At 42.6% G+C, this 17,561-nt stretch overlaps 1 protein-coding gene across 4 annotated transcripts in view; it reads left to right on the top strand.

Moving 5' to 3' along the window:
* Positions 1–17,561, top strand: part of SSBP2 (single stranded DNA binding protein 2) — a 330,065-nt gene that overhangs the window by 115,394 nt on the left and 197,110 nt on the right. For all 4 annotated transcript variants that reach the window (XM_082255704.1, XM_082255702.1, XM_082255703.1 and 1 more), the window contains exons 3-4: positions 12,085–12,146; positions 16,674–16,758. In XM_082255704.1, the coding sequence (XP_082111830.1) occupies positions 12,085–12,146; positions 16,674–16,758 (147 nt within the window). The remainder of the gene's footprint in view (positions 1–12,084; positions 12,147–16,673; positions 16,759–17,561) is intronic.

Genomic DNA, 17,561 nt, shown 5'->3' with positions numbered 1-17,561 from the left:
GGAAAATGGCCGTCAGCCATGTTAGTGTAGTCTGGGAGACGCTGGAGACGACCGAAGCCTCGTGGGGATGCCAAAGCTCCTCCTCTTCCTCCTCAGTTTCCTCTTCCTCCTCAGTTTCCTCTTCCTGTGCCTGGGACATATGAACAGGGATGGTGTCCATGATGCTTGTTTTGAATTCTCGGCGCTCCTCCGGTCGATAGGATGAGTCCTTGGGGGTCCCTGTTATCTCTTCCTCTCTCTGCTTATATGTGCCTTGAGGGGATCCTTTAGTGGTGCCAAAAGATCGTTTTTGTACTGCAAGGTCTTCCTTTGCTTATGGAGCCTCAGGGTTGCATCTCCCCCACAGACCCTCCTCATGGAGGTAGCAGGTCCCTCTGAACCCCAGCTTTCCAAGATTGTACTGACAACGGTCCTGCACTCCTTAGTGTCCCGGGTGGAAGTGGTGTGTAGGCAAAGGCCCAGGAGGAAGCGTCCCCTGCTTTCCCCTGCTCAGTCTGACCCATCTGATTCTGAGCCTGATGCTGCCGTGGACGCGGCCCATCTAGGGTGGCCTAATATCATAACCCCAGAGCCATCCGATAGTGAGGATGATTCCTCCATGGTTGCAGCAGCGAATGAAAAAGCGCTGGTAGACACACTTATCACTGCAGTGTGAGACTTTAAGAAATGTAGGATGTGGCTGATGTAGCCATGGACGTGGCTGTGTCGTTTGGTACGCACAAGTCCCCTTGCACTCCAACGGTGTTTCCTTATGTGCCTTATTTTGACAGGTTTTCCTGTAAGGAATGGGAACAACCAAAATTTCCCTTTTGTGGTCCTCTAAGGTGGTGAACCCTCCTGTTTCCAGGTTGAATAAAGCAACCATGATCCCAGTAGAGGAATCCCTGTCCTTTAATGACCCGGCTGACCGGAAAGTGGAGGCTGTGGCACGCAGTATGTTTGTTTGTTTTTCTATGGCTGATTCTGTCAGGGAACTTCCCACAAGAGCTGGATCTTCTGCCCACACTAATGCAGCGACGCCCAGTGGCCTATTTAAACCAGCCTGCTCCAGCTATTTGTTGCTGGATGATCTTCAGCTTCCTGTTTACTTGGATTACCTGTTACCGACCCGGCTTGTCTCACCTGTCTTGTCTCTCCTCCTGGCTCCGACCACCGGCTTGTTTACCTACTCTGCTCCAGTCTGCTGTTCCCGTGTATGACCCCTGGCTTGCTCCTTCGGACTCCTCTACTGCTTGATGAACTGTGTTTGACCCCTTGGCTTGACCTTAAACTCGCTCTTGTCGCACGCCTGGCTACCTCCTCCAGTCACCTTCAAGGCAACCTGCATTTCAGCACGCACTACGTGTCTACTACCACAGCAGTCACCTCTTCACCGGAGCTTGCCGCAGCTGGCGACCCCTGTCTCTTTGGGCACAGCATTCCCTGTCTCCATCTCCAGGGGTGCCTTGCACTTAGCTACAAGGGAAGCCCTCTCAGCACCTCGGCCTCTGATCAGGTACGTGATAGATTCAGCATTGCAGCCAGTCTTTGCCTCAGCCCTGGTGTCCCAGACCCTAACTGAATTGGCCAAGCTTTTGTGCCAGGGCCTGGGGGGTGAGCAGGTCCCCACTGCTTATGTTGATTTAGCGGACCAGTTGGTCCATGGGCTGCAGTTTTATTTGTGATGCAGCTTTGGATACAGCTCCTATGCTTTCCAAACTTTCTGTTTCAGCGGTTGTGATTAGGCGCGTGCTGTGGCTTAAGAATTGGTCCGCAGACCAAACCTCCAACAAAGCTCTCCTTGATCTGCCCTTTCAAGGCGAACGTCTGTTTGGGACTACCCTGGATGACATAATTAAGGGTCTCACGGTTGGAAGAGTACTTTCCTGCCACAGTCAAGGAAAGGGAAGGAGCCTTGTCGCAGAGGGGAGCCTTCCTTCTCAGCCCATAGACATTTTTTTTGTGCTCCTGAGAATAAGGGGAATAGATCTTTCAAATTTTCCCTAGGAGGTTCCAAGCAAGCTTGGTCTTGTAAGCCTAGTTCTATCTTTTCTGGACTCGCAGACAAGACCCCGTCAGCATGAAGGTCTGCCTTCACCCAATATTGGAGTGGGGGGACATCGTCGCAGGTTTCTGGCCCCGTGGACCTCTTTTGTGAGTGTCAAAGAGGTCCGCAAAATGTTTATTTTGGGGGTAACCAGAAAGGGGGACAAAGTTTGTTTTTTTAGGTCCTTAGTGTCCCTTGTGCAGATTTCCAGTAATTGCTGCAAAGGTTCAGGTGATGTCCAAACTACCTAAGGTCCCCCCTATCCCTGTCCAGGGAATTGAATTACCTAGGTCTGATTCTAATTCTGACCAGAGTGGTCCTTCCTCTGGACAAACTTCAGGAACCACATGCTGCGATTCTCTGGCTGCTGTCACACAGTTCTCTCTCCCGATTTGCATACAGGTTCTGAGTCTGGTGGTTGCCACCTTCAAGAAGTTTTGTTTGCACAGTCCTACATGCAGCTCCTTTAGCAGGTTTGGCTCCACAGGAGGATACTGAAGTTTGTTGCGAGATCACGGATTCCTCTGGCAGATGCCACAGGCTTCCAAGGGCCACAAAATATCCAGTATCCTCCTCGGTTCAGGCCTCTTCCTTAGTTTCTGCGAGGAATCAGGAGCGAGGATCTTCCAGTCATCCTGGTGGCCATAAACCTCCCTTGGGGGCTTCCTCTCAGGGAAAACGAGTTGTCCCAAGGGCTGATCTACCATCCTGCTTTATAGTTGCTGGTTTTAATGGCTTAGCTATCGAAAGCCAGGTACTGAGGGATAGAGGTTTGTCTGGATCGGTGATCCCTACTATGGTGAAGGCAAGGTAGTTGTCTTTCAGCAAGATATACCATTGTACGTGGAAAGTGTACATTTCTTGGTGGGAGTCAATTGGCGCTCATCCTCCATCCTTTTCTGTGGCCCAAATCTTAACCTTTCCTCAACGGGCATCGATCAGAAGTTGGCCTTTAGTACCATCAAGGGCCAGGTGTCTGCCCTGGCAATCATTTTTTTCAGCGACCCCCCCCCCCCCCAGCCATGCAATCTTTAGTTCATACCTTCATTTAGGGGGTTCGACACGTGGCTCCACCTATACAGTCTCTTTTGCCACCATGGCATTTCATTTTGGGGCTTTCAGTTCTCTAGAAACCTCCATTTGAGAATATTTGGGAGATTCCCTTGTCTGTTATTACAGAAGGGGACATTCTTGGTGGCTATTACCTCGGCCTGCAGGGTATCCATGGGGATAAAGGGGTTCTTTGTTCCTCTCCATGATTCCTGCCCAAAGTTGTCTCTGACTTCCATTTGAATGAGGGCAGTGTGTTGCGTTCCTTGTGTCCCAAGCCGGCTCATCCCAAGGAATTTGCTTTGCATACCTTGGATGTGGTTCATGCGATTCGGGTGTATCTGGCAGCTACTTAGTCCTTTTCGGAGGTCAGACTCACTTTTTGTGATTACGAACAGACCAAGAAAAGGACTGGCCGCTTCTTCGGCTACCATCTCCAGATGGATGAGACAGACCGTGACTCAGCCTATTCTATTAAAGGTCAGGTTCCACCTTTCCATGTCACGGCGCATGCTACTCAGGAGCTGGATACTTCTTGGGCCTTCCGTCATCAGGCATCAATAGCGCAAGTTTGCAAGGCGGCCACTTGGACATTAAGGTAAAGTAACAGGAAGGTAAATCTCCCTAATGGGACAAAGTTTGCAAAACTAAACCTTCCAGGGGTTATAACCCTCTCTTACTCTCTCGAAAACGGGGAAAAAAAAAAAAAAACGTTTTGCCTATAGTTCTACTTTAGGTTTAAGCCTAAAACAAACTTCTAAACCACTAAATGAGAATTAAATAAAAGCTAAGCTTTGATAAATACTCAATTAAAAGCTGAACTCTGAACCCCCCCGTCCCCCTCACCCGACCTGCACTTCAAGGGTTATTTGCTCTGGCACTCTCCTCTTCTCTCTGATGCTTCGGGTTATGGGCGGGCACTCATCGACCTTACATACAACTAGCAGTCCCGCATTGTACTCAATGGAGTAAAAGAGGCTTTGGTGGACCAGTCGCACAGTGTGGTGAAAGTACAACCTCAACAAGGTGATAGGGTACGTATTATAGTTTTACTCTTCTACCCCTAGATCTAATAAGCAATTACCCCTTGCAGTGCCAGGGGGTTCCATTGCAAGGCTAATGGTTTTTAAAAAATCTTGAAGTCAGGCTCTAAATTATTCAATAAATAATTGAAAATGTTCCAGAAATTACAATAAAAAAAAACCTGAGTTTTAAAACTCTATGTCAAATTAAATCCTTGGAAGTCTTTTACAAAAATGTAAACCTTATTTAAGCGGGCACATTAGTCATGTCGTTTTGGTCAAATAATGGCTTTCAGGGGTTAACCCCCCTTTTTTGTTTTTTGTTTCCTATTTAAAGTTTTATAGAGTTCAAGAGAAAGTGTACAACAAATAGTGCAGCATAACATGGAGCAGAGCATCAAGAGCTTGGGTATATGGAAAATACAGATTGCCTTTGAACCATTTTAAGAAGGGATTCAAGGGTAGGGGAAATATAAGGTAGGGGGATAAAGAGAGGGGAGGGGGTTTAAGAGTACAGGGATCGAAAAGACCTGGCATCTAAATAAGTTTTAGGAAAATGCATGTGGTTTTAGGCATAACAGTTGGTGATTGTGTTTGGAGGAGAGCAGGGGCTGAAATCTTCACCGCTACCCTCAACGACCAGGAATGGGAGAAGAGACTTTAATAACTAATGATGGACTCCCAGTTACAGTAAAATAACAAAGTCCATGGGCCTCTTTTTCTAGTGTACAGCCTGATGATATGTCTTTAATTGCTTCTAGTATGTGACTCCAGTAAGTCTGGTCACAGGACAAAACCACCAAATGTGGCTGTCAGAGCTTACTTGGCTGGATCCTCTCCAGCACGTATTTAGAACGTGTGCCAAGATCTGGTGTAAATACAGTGGCACGACATATGTGTACCAGTGTGACCATAGTTTTTACATTTGGATTATTTTGTTTTTACTCCCTTCCTCTTGGTCCAAGCTAAAAAGTAAACTTTTAGAGTAAGTAAAAAAGCTTAATGGACAGGGCTCAACTGTGTTGCCGCACGTGCGCTAATGGAGCTTCAATCATCTTTAGCATGCTCATTAGTGAAAACTAGCTCAAAAAAATTGTAGCCGTGGTATTCAGATCATCTAATTGGGTAGTGAGTTATATTTTTTCTCCTGTTTTAAAAACATGTTTTCCAGCACTGTTAAATAATTTTCCTCAGCGATTTCCCTGCCGTCTGCCTTTAATTTATAGTCAAAATAACGGTTATTCAACCAATCTTTTGTCCTAATATGTCAAGCCACAAGTGACTTGACCTAGTTATACGGTGTTTAGACAGACCAAAGTGCTTTTTTTTTTTTTCCCAGCAGACTCTTCTTTTTAATACCCACAAGCTGTATACATGTTCTCTCATTTGTTAATCTGTTTGCCACTGCAGTTGAACCAAGCCTGTCCTTTCTTTCTAGTGAAGACGTATTTGCCTTGTATAGCGCAGAGTCACAGTGACAGGCAATGTACAGGTTCTATTGCTACTTCATTTTGGAGTGGAGAATGACGCGCAGTTCTTGGTGTTTTTGGGTTTGTAAATGGGCTCAATAAAGACACGTTTCATAACGTTCTAAAGCACTGGATATGGATGTTTTGTGTTGTAAGTCAGTATTATGGGGGTCTTACAGCTTTATTTTACGTGTGCTGTGGATTTATTGTGTACATTTCCCTTAATGCTACCATCTGTATGATTTAGGGGAAATCGCTATTGTTACTCATTGTGATGCATTGTTATATACCAGTGTAAGTGCTCTGAATTGACACTGTAGTTTTCTAGTTGAATGTTCTTATAAATTTTATGCTGCTGCCTTTTAAAGCGAACCTGTCTCACTTGAAACAAGCCCATGGCATTTTAGAGCAGACCAAGACCTTGCTGTAACCTTCTATAGTGTGTGTGTGTGTGTGTGTGTGTGTGTGTGTGTATATATAATATATGTATATATATAGTACACCCCTCACATTTGTGTAAATATTTTATTATATCTTTTCATGTGACAACACTGAAGAAATGACACTTTGCTACAATGTACAGTAGTGAGTGTACAGCTTGTATAACAGTGTAAATTTGCTCTCTCCTCAAAATAGCTCCACACACAACCATTAATGTCTAAACCGCTGACAACAAAAGTGAGTACACCCCTGAGTAAAAATGTCCAAATTGTGGCCCAAAGTGTCAATATTTTGTGTGGCCACCATTACTTTTCAGCACTGCCTTAGCCCTCTTGTGCATGGAGTTCACCAGAGCTTCACAGGTTGCCACTGGAGTCCTCTTCCACCCCCCATGAAGACATCAAAGAGCTGGTGGATGTTGGAGAACTTGCACTCCTCCACCTTCTGTTTTGGGGATGCCCCACAGATGCTCAATAGGGTTAGGTCTGGAGACATGCTTGGCCAGTCCAGCACCTTTACCCTCAGTTTCTTTAGCAAGGCAGTGGTCCTCCTGGAGGTGTTTGGGGTCATTATCATGTTGGAATACTGTCCTGCGGCCCAGTCTCTGAAGGGAGGGGATCATGCTTTGCTTCAGTTTGTCACAGTACATGTTGGCATTCATAAGGTGCTTTTCCACTGCATGGAACCGAACGGTTCGGCTCAATTTTGTGCTTTTCCACTGCTGGTACCTCATGGTACAGTGTAGGTACGGTACGGTACGGCAGCGCTTTTCCACTACATGGAGATCTCAACTACATGGAGCTCTCTAAAACCGTACCACCTCGATTGTGGTTCCAAGAGGTACCATACCGATACCATATCCCACAATCCTTTGCATGCAGCTGACTGTTTTTCACTACTAGCCACTGATTGGTCAGAGAACCGTTATCCCACCAACTATCCCACCCACTTACTTTAGTGGAAAAGCAAACCATACCAAACCGTACCAAACCGTTCCAACACCGTACCATGTGGTACCATGCAGTGGAAAACCAAGCAGGGCCAAATAGAGCCGAGCCGGTACTTGCAGTGGAAAAGTGCCAATAGTTCCCTCAATGAACTAGTGCCAGCACCATTGATGCAGCCCAAGACCATGACACTCCCACCACCATGCTTGACTGAAGGCAAGACACACTTGTCCTTGTACTCCTCACCTGGTTGCTGTCACACACTCTTGACACCATCTGAACCAAATAGGTTTATCTTGGTCTCCTCAGACCACAGGACATGTTTCCAGTAATCCATGTCCTTAGCCTGCTTGTCTTCAGCAAACTGTTTGCAGGCTTTCTTGTGCATCATCTTTGGAAGAGGCTTCCTTTTGGGACGACAGCCTTGCAGACCAATTTAATGCAGTGTGTGGTGTATGGTCTGAGCACTGACAGGCTGCCCCCCCCCCCCCCCACACACACACACACACACACACACACACACACTCCTTCAACCTCTGCAGCAATGCTGGCAGTACTCATACGTCTATTTCCCAAAGACAACCTCTGGATATGATGCTGAGCATGTGCTCTCATCTTCTTTGGTCGACCATGGCGAGGCCTGTCCTGAGTGGAACCTGTCCTCTTAAACCGCTGTATGGTCTTGGCCACCGTGCTGCAGCTCAGTTTCAGGGTCTTCAGCAATCTTCTTATAGGCTAGGCAATCTTTATGTAGAGCAACATTTCTTTTTTTCAGATCCTCAGAGAGTTCTTTGCCATGAGGTGCCTTGTTGAACTTCCAGTGACCAGTATGAGAGAGTGAGAGCGATAACACCAAATTTAACACCGGAAAAGAATAAACATATAACAGGCGCATAAGCCACACAATTAAAACAAAGTCCATATGGGTCCATAAATTCTTAATAAGTTAGATGAGGAAGGAATCCAGCATTTAGGGCAGCTATCTAGAAACCAATGAGCCAGGGGTTCCACAGAGCTAAAGATAGGAGAAAAAGAGGCGCCTCTAAGTGTAGACTTGTAAACACATTTATTAAAAAAAAAAAAAAAAAGATGCACTCACATCTAAAAATGAGCAGGTACGCATAAAAGACCCTCCTGGAGGTTCCAAGACAGGTTGGTAGTAGGTAGTATCATCCAATTTATGCAGCCATCCCGCTGGGACTGTCTTCTCTTCACCGTGGCCGGCAGTGACAGCGGAGCAGGAACGCGAGTGAGGCTCAGGGTCTGTCGATGAAAGCGAGGCTTGGTCAGCAGTCGTATATGGATGACGTCACTGAAGATGCGACGCGTTTCCGAGCGAGCGTACTGCCCGGGGGAGGCAGCCGCACTCCTTCTTCATGGCAGTGACATGGATGAAAACTGGGTCCATTTAAATGTCAAATGGAGGGGAGGGAAGGAAGTATATATTGGCCGAGAGGGGGCATATAAAACAGTAATCCTCAAAAATCGAACATGGTCAAAACGTATGAAACCGAATATAGAAATGATATGAGAATACAGTAGTTTAAGCAATAAATTAAGCAAATGTGTACTATGGTGTAGTAGTCAAGCATGTAAACATGATATGGGAATGATATGAAAAATACAATGGATTAGGCAAATATGTGCTATGGTATGGCGGTAATAGTAACCAATACCTATATATGAACAAGCAGAGTGTGACCATAGATTGAGAAGCAATAATAGGATTACATATATGAATGAATAATGAAAGGGGTGATGACGGTGAGAAATCCTAAACTAATAGAAAATAAATTAATAAATAAAAAAATAAAATAAATTAAATAGAATAAATTACAATTAAAATAAAAAATAAAATCAATAATAAATGATGGAAAAAAAAATAATTATATTATATATGGGTATTGATACAGACTGTGAGAGTATTTTAAAAGACATAGTTATTCAAATATCTAAAAAGAGTATTATAACACTCAGAACATAAAAAATATATATAAAACATTTATAATAAAACATATAAAAATATATGTATACAAATATATAGAAGTAAATCTAACTCTGTAGCTCACAATATCGTGGCAATTTCAAAGCCCTCGTTGAGGCCGCTAGGTAGTGCATACTTTTTGTTTGAATAAATGTGTTTACAAGTCTACACATAGAGGCGCCTCTTTTTCTCCTACCAAATTTAACACACCTGCTCCCCATTCACACCTGAGACCTTGTAACACTAATGAGTCAAATGACACCAGAGAGGGAAATGACTAATTAGGCCAAATTTTGAAATTTTCACTTAGGAAATTTTCGCTTTTGTTGCCAGTGGTTTAGACATTAATGACTGTGTTTTGGGTTATTTTGAGGGGACAGCAAATTCACACTGTTAGGGTCCTTTCACACGGCCGCTCCGTGTGTCCGCAAATCATCCCATCCGTTTGCAGATGATTTGCGGACATAATGTAAGTGAATGGCACTGCGGATGTCAGCGGAATACCATCCGCTGACATCCGATTTTCCTCCTTTCAGTTCTGTTCCATTTTTTCGAATGGAACAGAACCCTATTTTTTCATCCGTGTAAAAAACGGAAAGGAAGGAAAATCGGATGTCAGCGGTGTCATCCGCTGACATCCGCAGTGCCATATACTTACATTAGGTCCGCATATCATCCGCAAACGGATGGGATGATATGCGGGCACACGGAGCGGATGACAGAAATGTCATCCGCTCCGTGGAAAAAAAAAAAAAAAAAGTCCCGCAGCGGACCTTTCACACGGAGCGGCCATGTGAAAGGACCCTTATACAAGCTGTACACTCACTACTTTACATTGTAGCAAAGTGTTATTTCTTCAGTGTTGTCACATGAAAAGATATAATAAAATATTTACAAAAAATGTGAGTGATGTACTCACTTTTGTGAGATACTGTGTGTGTGTGTGTGTGTGTGTGTGTGTGTGTGTGTGTATGTGTATGTGTGTGTGTATGTATATATATATATATATATATATATATATATATACACACACACACACACACACACACACACACACACACACACACAATATATTGTCAAAAGTATTGGGACACCTGTCTTTATATGCACATGAACTTTAATGTAATCCCAGTCTTAGTCCATAGGGTTCAATATTGCGTTGGCCCATCCTTTGCAGCTATAACCACCTCAGCTCTTCTGGGAAGGCTGTCCACAAGCTCCTTTGGGAATGTTTTACCATTCTTCCAGAGAAGCATTTGTGAGGTCAGGCACTTATGTTGGACGAGATGCCTAGCTTGCAGTCTCCGCTCTAATTCATCATTCCCAAAGGTGTTCTTTCGGGTTGAGGTCAGGACTCTGTGCAGGTCAAGTTCCTCCACCCCAAAATCGCCCATCCATGTCTTTATACACCTTGCTTTGTGCACTGGCGTGCAGTCATGTTGGAACAGGAACGGGCCATCCCAAACTGTTCCCACAAAGTTGGGAGCATGAAATTGTCTAAAATGTCTTGGTATGCTGACACCTTAGGAGTTCCTTTCACTGGAACTAAGGGGCCAAGCCCAACCACTGAAAAACAACCCCACACCATAATCCTCCCTCCACCAAATGATTTGGACCAATGCATTAAGCAAGTTTGGGTTGGAAGAACTTGACTGGCCTGCAGAGTCCTGACCTCAACCTGCAAGAACACCTTTGGAATGAAGTAGAGCAGAGACTGTGAGCCAGGCCTTCTCTCCAACATCAGTGCCTGACCTTACAAATTTGCTTTTGGAAGAATAGTCAAACATAGACGCACTCCTAAACCTTGTGGACAGCCTTCCCAGAAGAGTTGAAGCTGTTCTAGCTGCAAAGGGTGGGCCAACTCAATAGTGAACCCTATGGTGTAAGACTGGGATTCCATTAAAGTGTGTGTGTGTGTGTGTGTGTATATGTATATGTATGTATGTATGTGTATATATATGTATATGTGTGTGTGTGTGTGTGTGTGTGTGTGTATATATATATATATATATATATATATATATATATATATATATATATATATATAATATAATATAATATAATATAATATGTGTGTGTACAGTAAAACCTTGGATTGCGAGCATAATTAGTTCCAGAAACATGCTTGTAATCCATCCAAAGCACTCTTATATCAAAGCGAATTGCCTCATAAGAAATAATGGAAACTCAGATGTTTCGTTCCACAGCCATTTATTCAGAAGTCCTTTTAGTTTATAGTCTATATAAAAAGATTATAGCAATGTATAGTAGTAAGTGTGAGGGGGGCTGCTGCACACAGAAGGCTTTTTATTTTCTGCCTTTACAATCACTTTACATTACACTCTGCAGAGCTTAGTGAGGAGAGCTGAAAGCTGATTGGAAGGAAGGGACACACCCCCCTTCACACAGCACAGAGGAACAGAGCTGAGGCATACAACCACAGGATGTGTGCTGAAGTTCCCTCGCCTGTCACCTTTTTACCTATTGGTGTCAGGAAAGCTTGTCAGAAGGGACTCCTGCAGACAGCGGAGTAGAGAGGTAGCAGACAGAAATGACACTTTAGTATACACTATAGAGAGATATGCTTTGCTCATATTTCCTGTCTGAGGTTTACAACCACTTTAAATGATTTTGTCATTAACACATTGGATTAAAATTAGTTTTTTATGTATTTGTAGTTTGGCTCGAATTATCTTTTGTAGAGGTTTGACAATTGACATCAGTCAAAATAAAAACCTTCTCCAAGGTTCTGAGACATTTTATTAGCTTGTCAGTAGCATTCATTTAGTACTGAATGTGTTTTCATTTCTTCCCAATATGCTACAGTATGTACTCTGTGTTTAGATGTGTCATCTGGGACAGGTTCTCTTTCTAGTCTGAGGCTGAATGTCTTGTATAATTTCCCTGGGAGCTGACACTTTATTTACTAGCTTATCTCCGAGTGCTGGGCCTATTTAGTGCAGAGAGCAATGCTGTGCTGTGTAGTAGCAATCACAAATCATTTGATATGCTTTCCGTAATCTCCCTATCCCTAAATTCTGATTATTCTGTTATTTTTGGGTTACATAACTGCTTATGTTAATGTTCTAGTCCAACTTTATCTCACTGTATTTCATTTCTGATCAACTTTTTATTTTTTTTATAGATAAGATGGGAAAAAAACATTACTTTGGGTGAACCCCCAGGATTTCTCCATTCTTGGTGGTGGTAAGTTAGTACATTTGTAAAATCGAGCTTTACCTTATGTAGCCTGTGAATATCGAATATGACAGCTAAAGACTAGAATTTCACAGTGCATAAAAGATCTTTATGGATGAGAGAGTGGTAGTAGCGCGTTTGCTGTGTAATTATATTGTGCTGAAATTGGAAATTATTCCCAGTTTTTTTGTGATGATAACAGAACATTTCTAACTGTAAAGAGAAGTTTAGCTTTTGTTAAAATGAATTTGATGCTGAATTGTGTTTTTGTGTTTTTATTGCTTCTTTCATTCATTACTTTACTTATAGTAAAAAAAAAGTACATTTGATGTACTGACGTTTAATTTGCAGAAAGTGCAAAGAGCAATAATAATATATAACAGTAACCAGTCCGATTCAGGAAGCGGGGGATGACAGTGAAGGCGGTCACATCTCCATGCCAGAGTCCCCAAGGGATAGAACATGACGTTGGTTCATTCATCCAGGCAGCAATCACCAAAAATAATAGGCTTGTGTACACGCAGATTTTAAAGTACTCCGGTCTTAAAGTGGAATTTCACTCTCTCAATCAACAAAGACTATTTTTAATCCTTTTGTTGCAAGCTTTAGTAAATAGATAGGATTTAATTATTTTAACCTTTTTTTATATTCTTTTTTTTTTTACATTTAATCAGTTACTTCCTGATTCTCAAGCCTAGGCAAATGATATCATACGTCCCAGGAGTCTTCATGTGGGGAGGAGGGGGCTTTCTCAGCTAAGCACGCCCAACTGCCTGCATGCCTGAGCTAAGGGAAGATGGATTCCAGGAAGTAAATTTTGCTTGAATCATCTGCCCTTCCTCAAGATGGCCAACAAAGTGTGTTTTTCAAAATGATTTTTCAGCAAAATAAAGCATGTAGAACGAGCTTTTTTGACTCCTCAAAATTAATTAAATGGCATTTTTTTGGTTTGTGGTGCTCAAATGCAGCACAGTTCTGCTTTAAAAGTGAAGGAATATCTAACTTCTAATTTATAACAACTTATTTTAACCGCTTGCCGACCGCCGCAAGTACATATACTGCGGCGGTCAGCCCCGTGCAGGCAAAGTGACGTATGGGTACGTCACTCGCCTGTGAGCCAATAGGTGGCGAGCGAGCGCCCCCACTCGTTCACGGACACCTCCGCGCGAGTGACCGGCGGACATCACTCGCGATCGTCAGTTACAGAGGGAGAAAGGCAGGCGGCTAATGTAAACAAAGCCGCCTGTCATTCTCCCTTGTGTAACAGCAGAGATCATACGGTCCTGCTATGTAGGATCATAGATCTCTGCTGTTACATGAAAAGCCACATCCCTGCACAGTAAGAATCACGCCCCTAGGGACACACTTAACCCCTCCTTCTCCAATAAATGTAACCCCTTCCCCCCCCTCCTTCTCCAATAAAGTTAACCCCTTCCCTGCCAGTGTAATTTTTACAGTAACCGTGCATATGTATAGCACTGATTACTTAAGTAATGTCACTGGTACCCCCAAAAGTGCCAAAAATGTCAGTCAAGGGTCTGATCGGTCCGCCGCAATGTCGCAGTTCCGCAAAAAAAAATCACAGATCGCCGCCATTACTCGTTAACAAAAAAAAACAACAAAAATGACAAAAATCTTTCCCTTAGTAAACACAATAACTTTTGCGCAAACCAATCAAAATACGCTTATTGCGATTTTTTTTTTTTTTTTTTTTTTTTTTTTTTTTTTTTTTACCAAACATATGTAGCAGAAAAAAAATTGGCCAAAAATGTGGAAAAATTTTGATTTTTAAATTTTTGTTTTTGGGAATTTCATATAAAAAAAATGTGAAAAATATTGTTATTTTTGCAAAATTGTCGCACTTTTTTTGTTTATAGCGCATGATCAAAAAATCGCACAGGTGATCAAATACCACCAAAAGAAAGCTCTGTTTGTGGGAAAAAAAGGACGTCAAATTAGTTTAGGTACAGCGTCGCATGACCGCGCAATTGTCCGTTAAAGTCACGTAGTGCCGAATCTCAAAATAGGGCCTGGTCAGGAAGGGGGTAAAATCTTCCTGGGCTTAAGTGGTTAAAAATGCTTTGCCTGGCTGTACTGCTGATGCTTTGTCATTGGTGCTTTCTGATTTAGCCCACATTCACATTGGTCCGATTTGACATGCAATTTGACATGTCAAATCAGAGCCAACTGCTGACAGTGGCACTGTCCAAATCGGTGCGATGCCAACTTTCTGCACTACTTTTGGTGACTTCGGAGGGCGATTTCAATAGACATCAGTGCAGGAACCTGCAGAGGTGTCTGTCAAATCGCCCCCGAAGTTGGACTGAAAATGCCGGTTTGAAATTGCGTGAGTTCAGTTGAATTTCAAACCCGCCTCAGTGTGAACCTAGGCTTAGAGTCCAAAAAAGAAGTACCAAAAAATTCTTCTGTCTCTATCTGGCAGATCTCTTGATAAGCCATTTTTATACATGACTGTTTTGATATGTTGACGGATGATAAACATGCATACGTTGACTTTACCCATGTCCTTTTGTTAAAATATTAAAATAAATTATATAAAAACAAAAAAAATAGGAAAAAAGACAATGTTCATGCTCTATAGGTTCATGACTCAAAAATATTGTCCTAAGAACAAGCAATGTTTGGGATGGGAATTTTTAGTTTGTCATTAGTTATTCCAAAAGGTAATAATCATTTTTAGCACATACCTCCATTCATCTACCTATAAACCATCCGCTGTATAATTGTATATATTCTGTAGCATCCAGAATATGCTGATATCTTGGAATGACAATAGCTTTTATTAGAGTCTGCTTCATCAGAAGGTATGAGAAGTATCTAAATATGATAAAAGCAATCCTCACATTAAAGAGGAGCTCCAGTCTTCCTCCAAAACATTAATTCAGCAGCTACAAATACTGTAGCTGCTGACTTTTAATATAAGGACACTTACCTGCCCCTGTATCCAGCAAAGCCCTCACCTGAGTCAATTATTCAATCGGCTTCAGGTGCAGGAGCTGGCATCTTCACCAAGGGAAGCCAGCAGTGAAGGTTTGCAACTTCTCAGATGGCTTCTAGCTGCACATGCACGAGCTGCACTTTGTGATTGGTCTCAGTCTTCTGGGACCTGTGATGTGTCCTAGAAGGCTGCGAGGGAAGGGGGGGGGGGGTCTGATCTGACTGGAAGTGGGGGAGCAGGTACCTGTCAAAATCAGGTAGCCACTCCCCCCCCCCCCCCAAAAAAAAAAAATTGTGTGCAAAAACATCATGAACGAGGAGGAGGAAGAGCGGAACTTCCCCATTTGGGTATTCTTTTGTTTAATCCCTGGTTCACACTGCTGTAAAACAAAGTCACATGACAAGTAAAGACCCAATCAGTTCAAGAGTTTCATCCTAATGAGTCTCATCAAATTTAAAAAAAAAAAGAGCCTCCAGCAAATGTTTATCAAAATTGTTAAGGCTGCGAGATACCTATAAACACAATGTTTTACAATGTATCTTTCATTATTTTAGATCAAAGGAATGAACTTCCATCTGTAAAGGGGAGCAGTTTAACCTCCTAAAGACTAAGCCTTTTTCTGACACTTGTTGCTCACATGAAAATTACTTGTTGCTAGAAAATTACTTAGAACCACCAAACACACATCTATATATATATATATTTTTTTTAGCAGAGACCATAGAGAATAAAATGCCGATCATTGCAATCTTTTATGTCACGCTGTATTTGTGCAGAAGTCTTTCAAACTCAGTTTTTTGGGAAAAAAATACACTTTAATGAATTTGAAAAAAAGGAAACCATAAAAATTTTTTTGTAGAATGTAAAAGATATGACGCCGAGAATCATGATCTTTTATTCTAGGCAAAAAAATTGTGATTCTCATTTTATCCAGAATCGTGCAGCTCTACTAGTACATATACATATTTCATGGAAGATTCCAGGGAACATAAAAGCCCTTTGAGACCAGATGTCATTAAATTCAAATCCAAACCAAGCAAGTCTACTAGCTAGTTCTACAACATGCTTAGACCCAGACTGTCTCCAAATTGTATGAAGACTTCTGATAAAGCAGACCAAGTTTTGAGAAATGCATCAAGCTGCAGCTGTTACACTGTTACATACTGAACGATACCTTAGCTACATTTGCATAAAAATTGCTTGTAAGTTTCAATATATGAGGATGTGGCGTGGTGACGTCGTTCAGGGACAGTTATTGCAATATTGTTTATTCTTTTGAAAATCTCAAAACCAAGGATAGCCAGGCAAGGAGCATTTTCGGAACAAGGCCAGAAATGGCAGCCCGCATGTATTTCTCATTACAGGTATACATTTTTATTTTATTTTCAGGCTAACGAAGCAGACTATATTTTAGAATCCCATATATTTTATATTGGTAGCTCAGACGATATACTTCCTCAGAGTGATCTTTCTGCTGCGTTGGCACAGCAAATTGTTGGCATGTTTGGGTGACTGCCTAATCAAGCATTCATTTACAGACACGTTTAATTTCTGCTATCATCTTTTCTCGTTTACAGTGTATTTTGGGATCTGTATTGTGCTGCTCCAGAGAGACGGGAAACCTGTGAACATTCAAGTGAAGCAAAAGCCTTTCATGACTACGTGAGTGACTGGTTTCCCTAGCTTTCTTTGTTTATTCCCTTGGTAACAAGGCTTCTGACTACTGTGGGCAATCACAATTGTATGAAAACTATAACTGCAAATTGTGCATACTATGATCACCCATTCATAGAGGCATGGGGTGATTGACTAAAACTGGAGAGTGCAGCTCTGCATAGAAACCAATCAGCTTTCAGGATTTTTGTCAAAGCTTAATTGAACAAGCTGAAGTTGGAAAGTATAGTCTACATTTTCCAGATGTTAAGCCCCATACACACGTACCGATCGTCGGCCGAACGATCGGCCGTCTTTTGTCCAGGGCTGTCGTGTCTGTTGAAAACTGCAAAAGACTGCACACGAATTTTGTCGGCCAACAGCAGCCGACTGCAGAAGTGATGTCATGTGATGGTTAACTTTCCGTGTGTTTTTTCTTTTCTGACCAGTCTTGCAAATCTGCTGATTGTCGGCCGAATTCTGTACTGACTGGCGAAGAATCAGCCGTTCTGGTGTTGGCCAACAAAAATTTTAATGCCTGCACGACAGATTCTGTTTGGCCGAAAATGCGCTGTCGGCTGTCGGAAGCATCATACTAACAAGCCTACAATCAGCCGATCGGTCGTCGGCCGAATATTTACGGCCGACAATCGGTAAGTGTGTACGGGGCTTAAGTGAATTAAAAGTGAGAGTCTGTTCACACCACATGCAGTGCAGTTCACACCAGCGCAGTGCGTTCCAGTGCTTTTTAGTTCCAGAAAAAAGTACAAGATGCTGCTTTTTTCCTACACAGAATTGTAGTGGAATGCAGT

The sequence above is a fragment of the Pelophylax lessonae genome, assembly GCF_965119305.1.
Source record: "Pelophylax lessonae genome assembly, chromosome: 1".
NCBI lineage: Eukaryota > Metazoa > Chordata > Amphibia > Anura > Ranidae > Pelophylax > Pelophylax lessonae.
The sequence above is the reverse complement of the archived record's forward strand: the minus strand, read 5'-3'. Positions and strand labels throughout refer to the sequence as shown.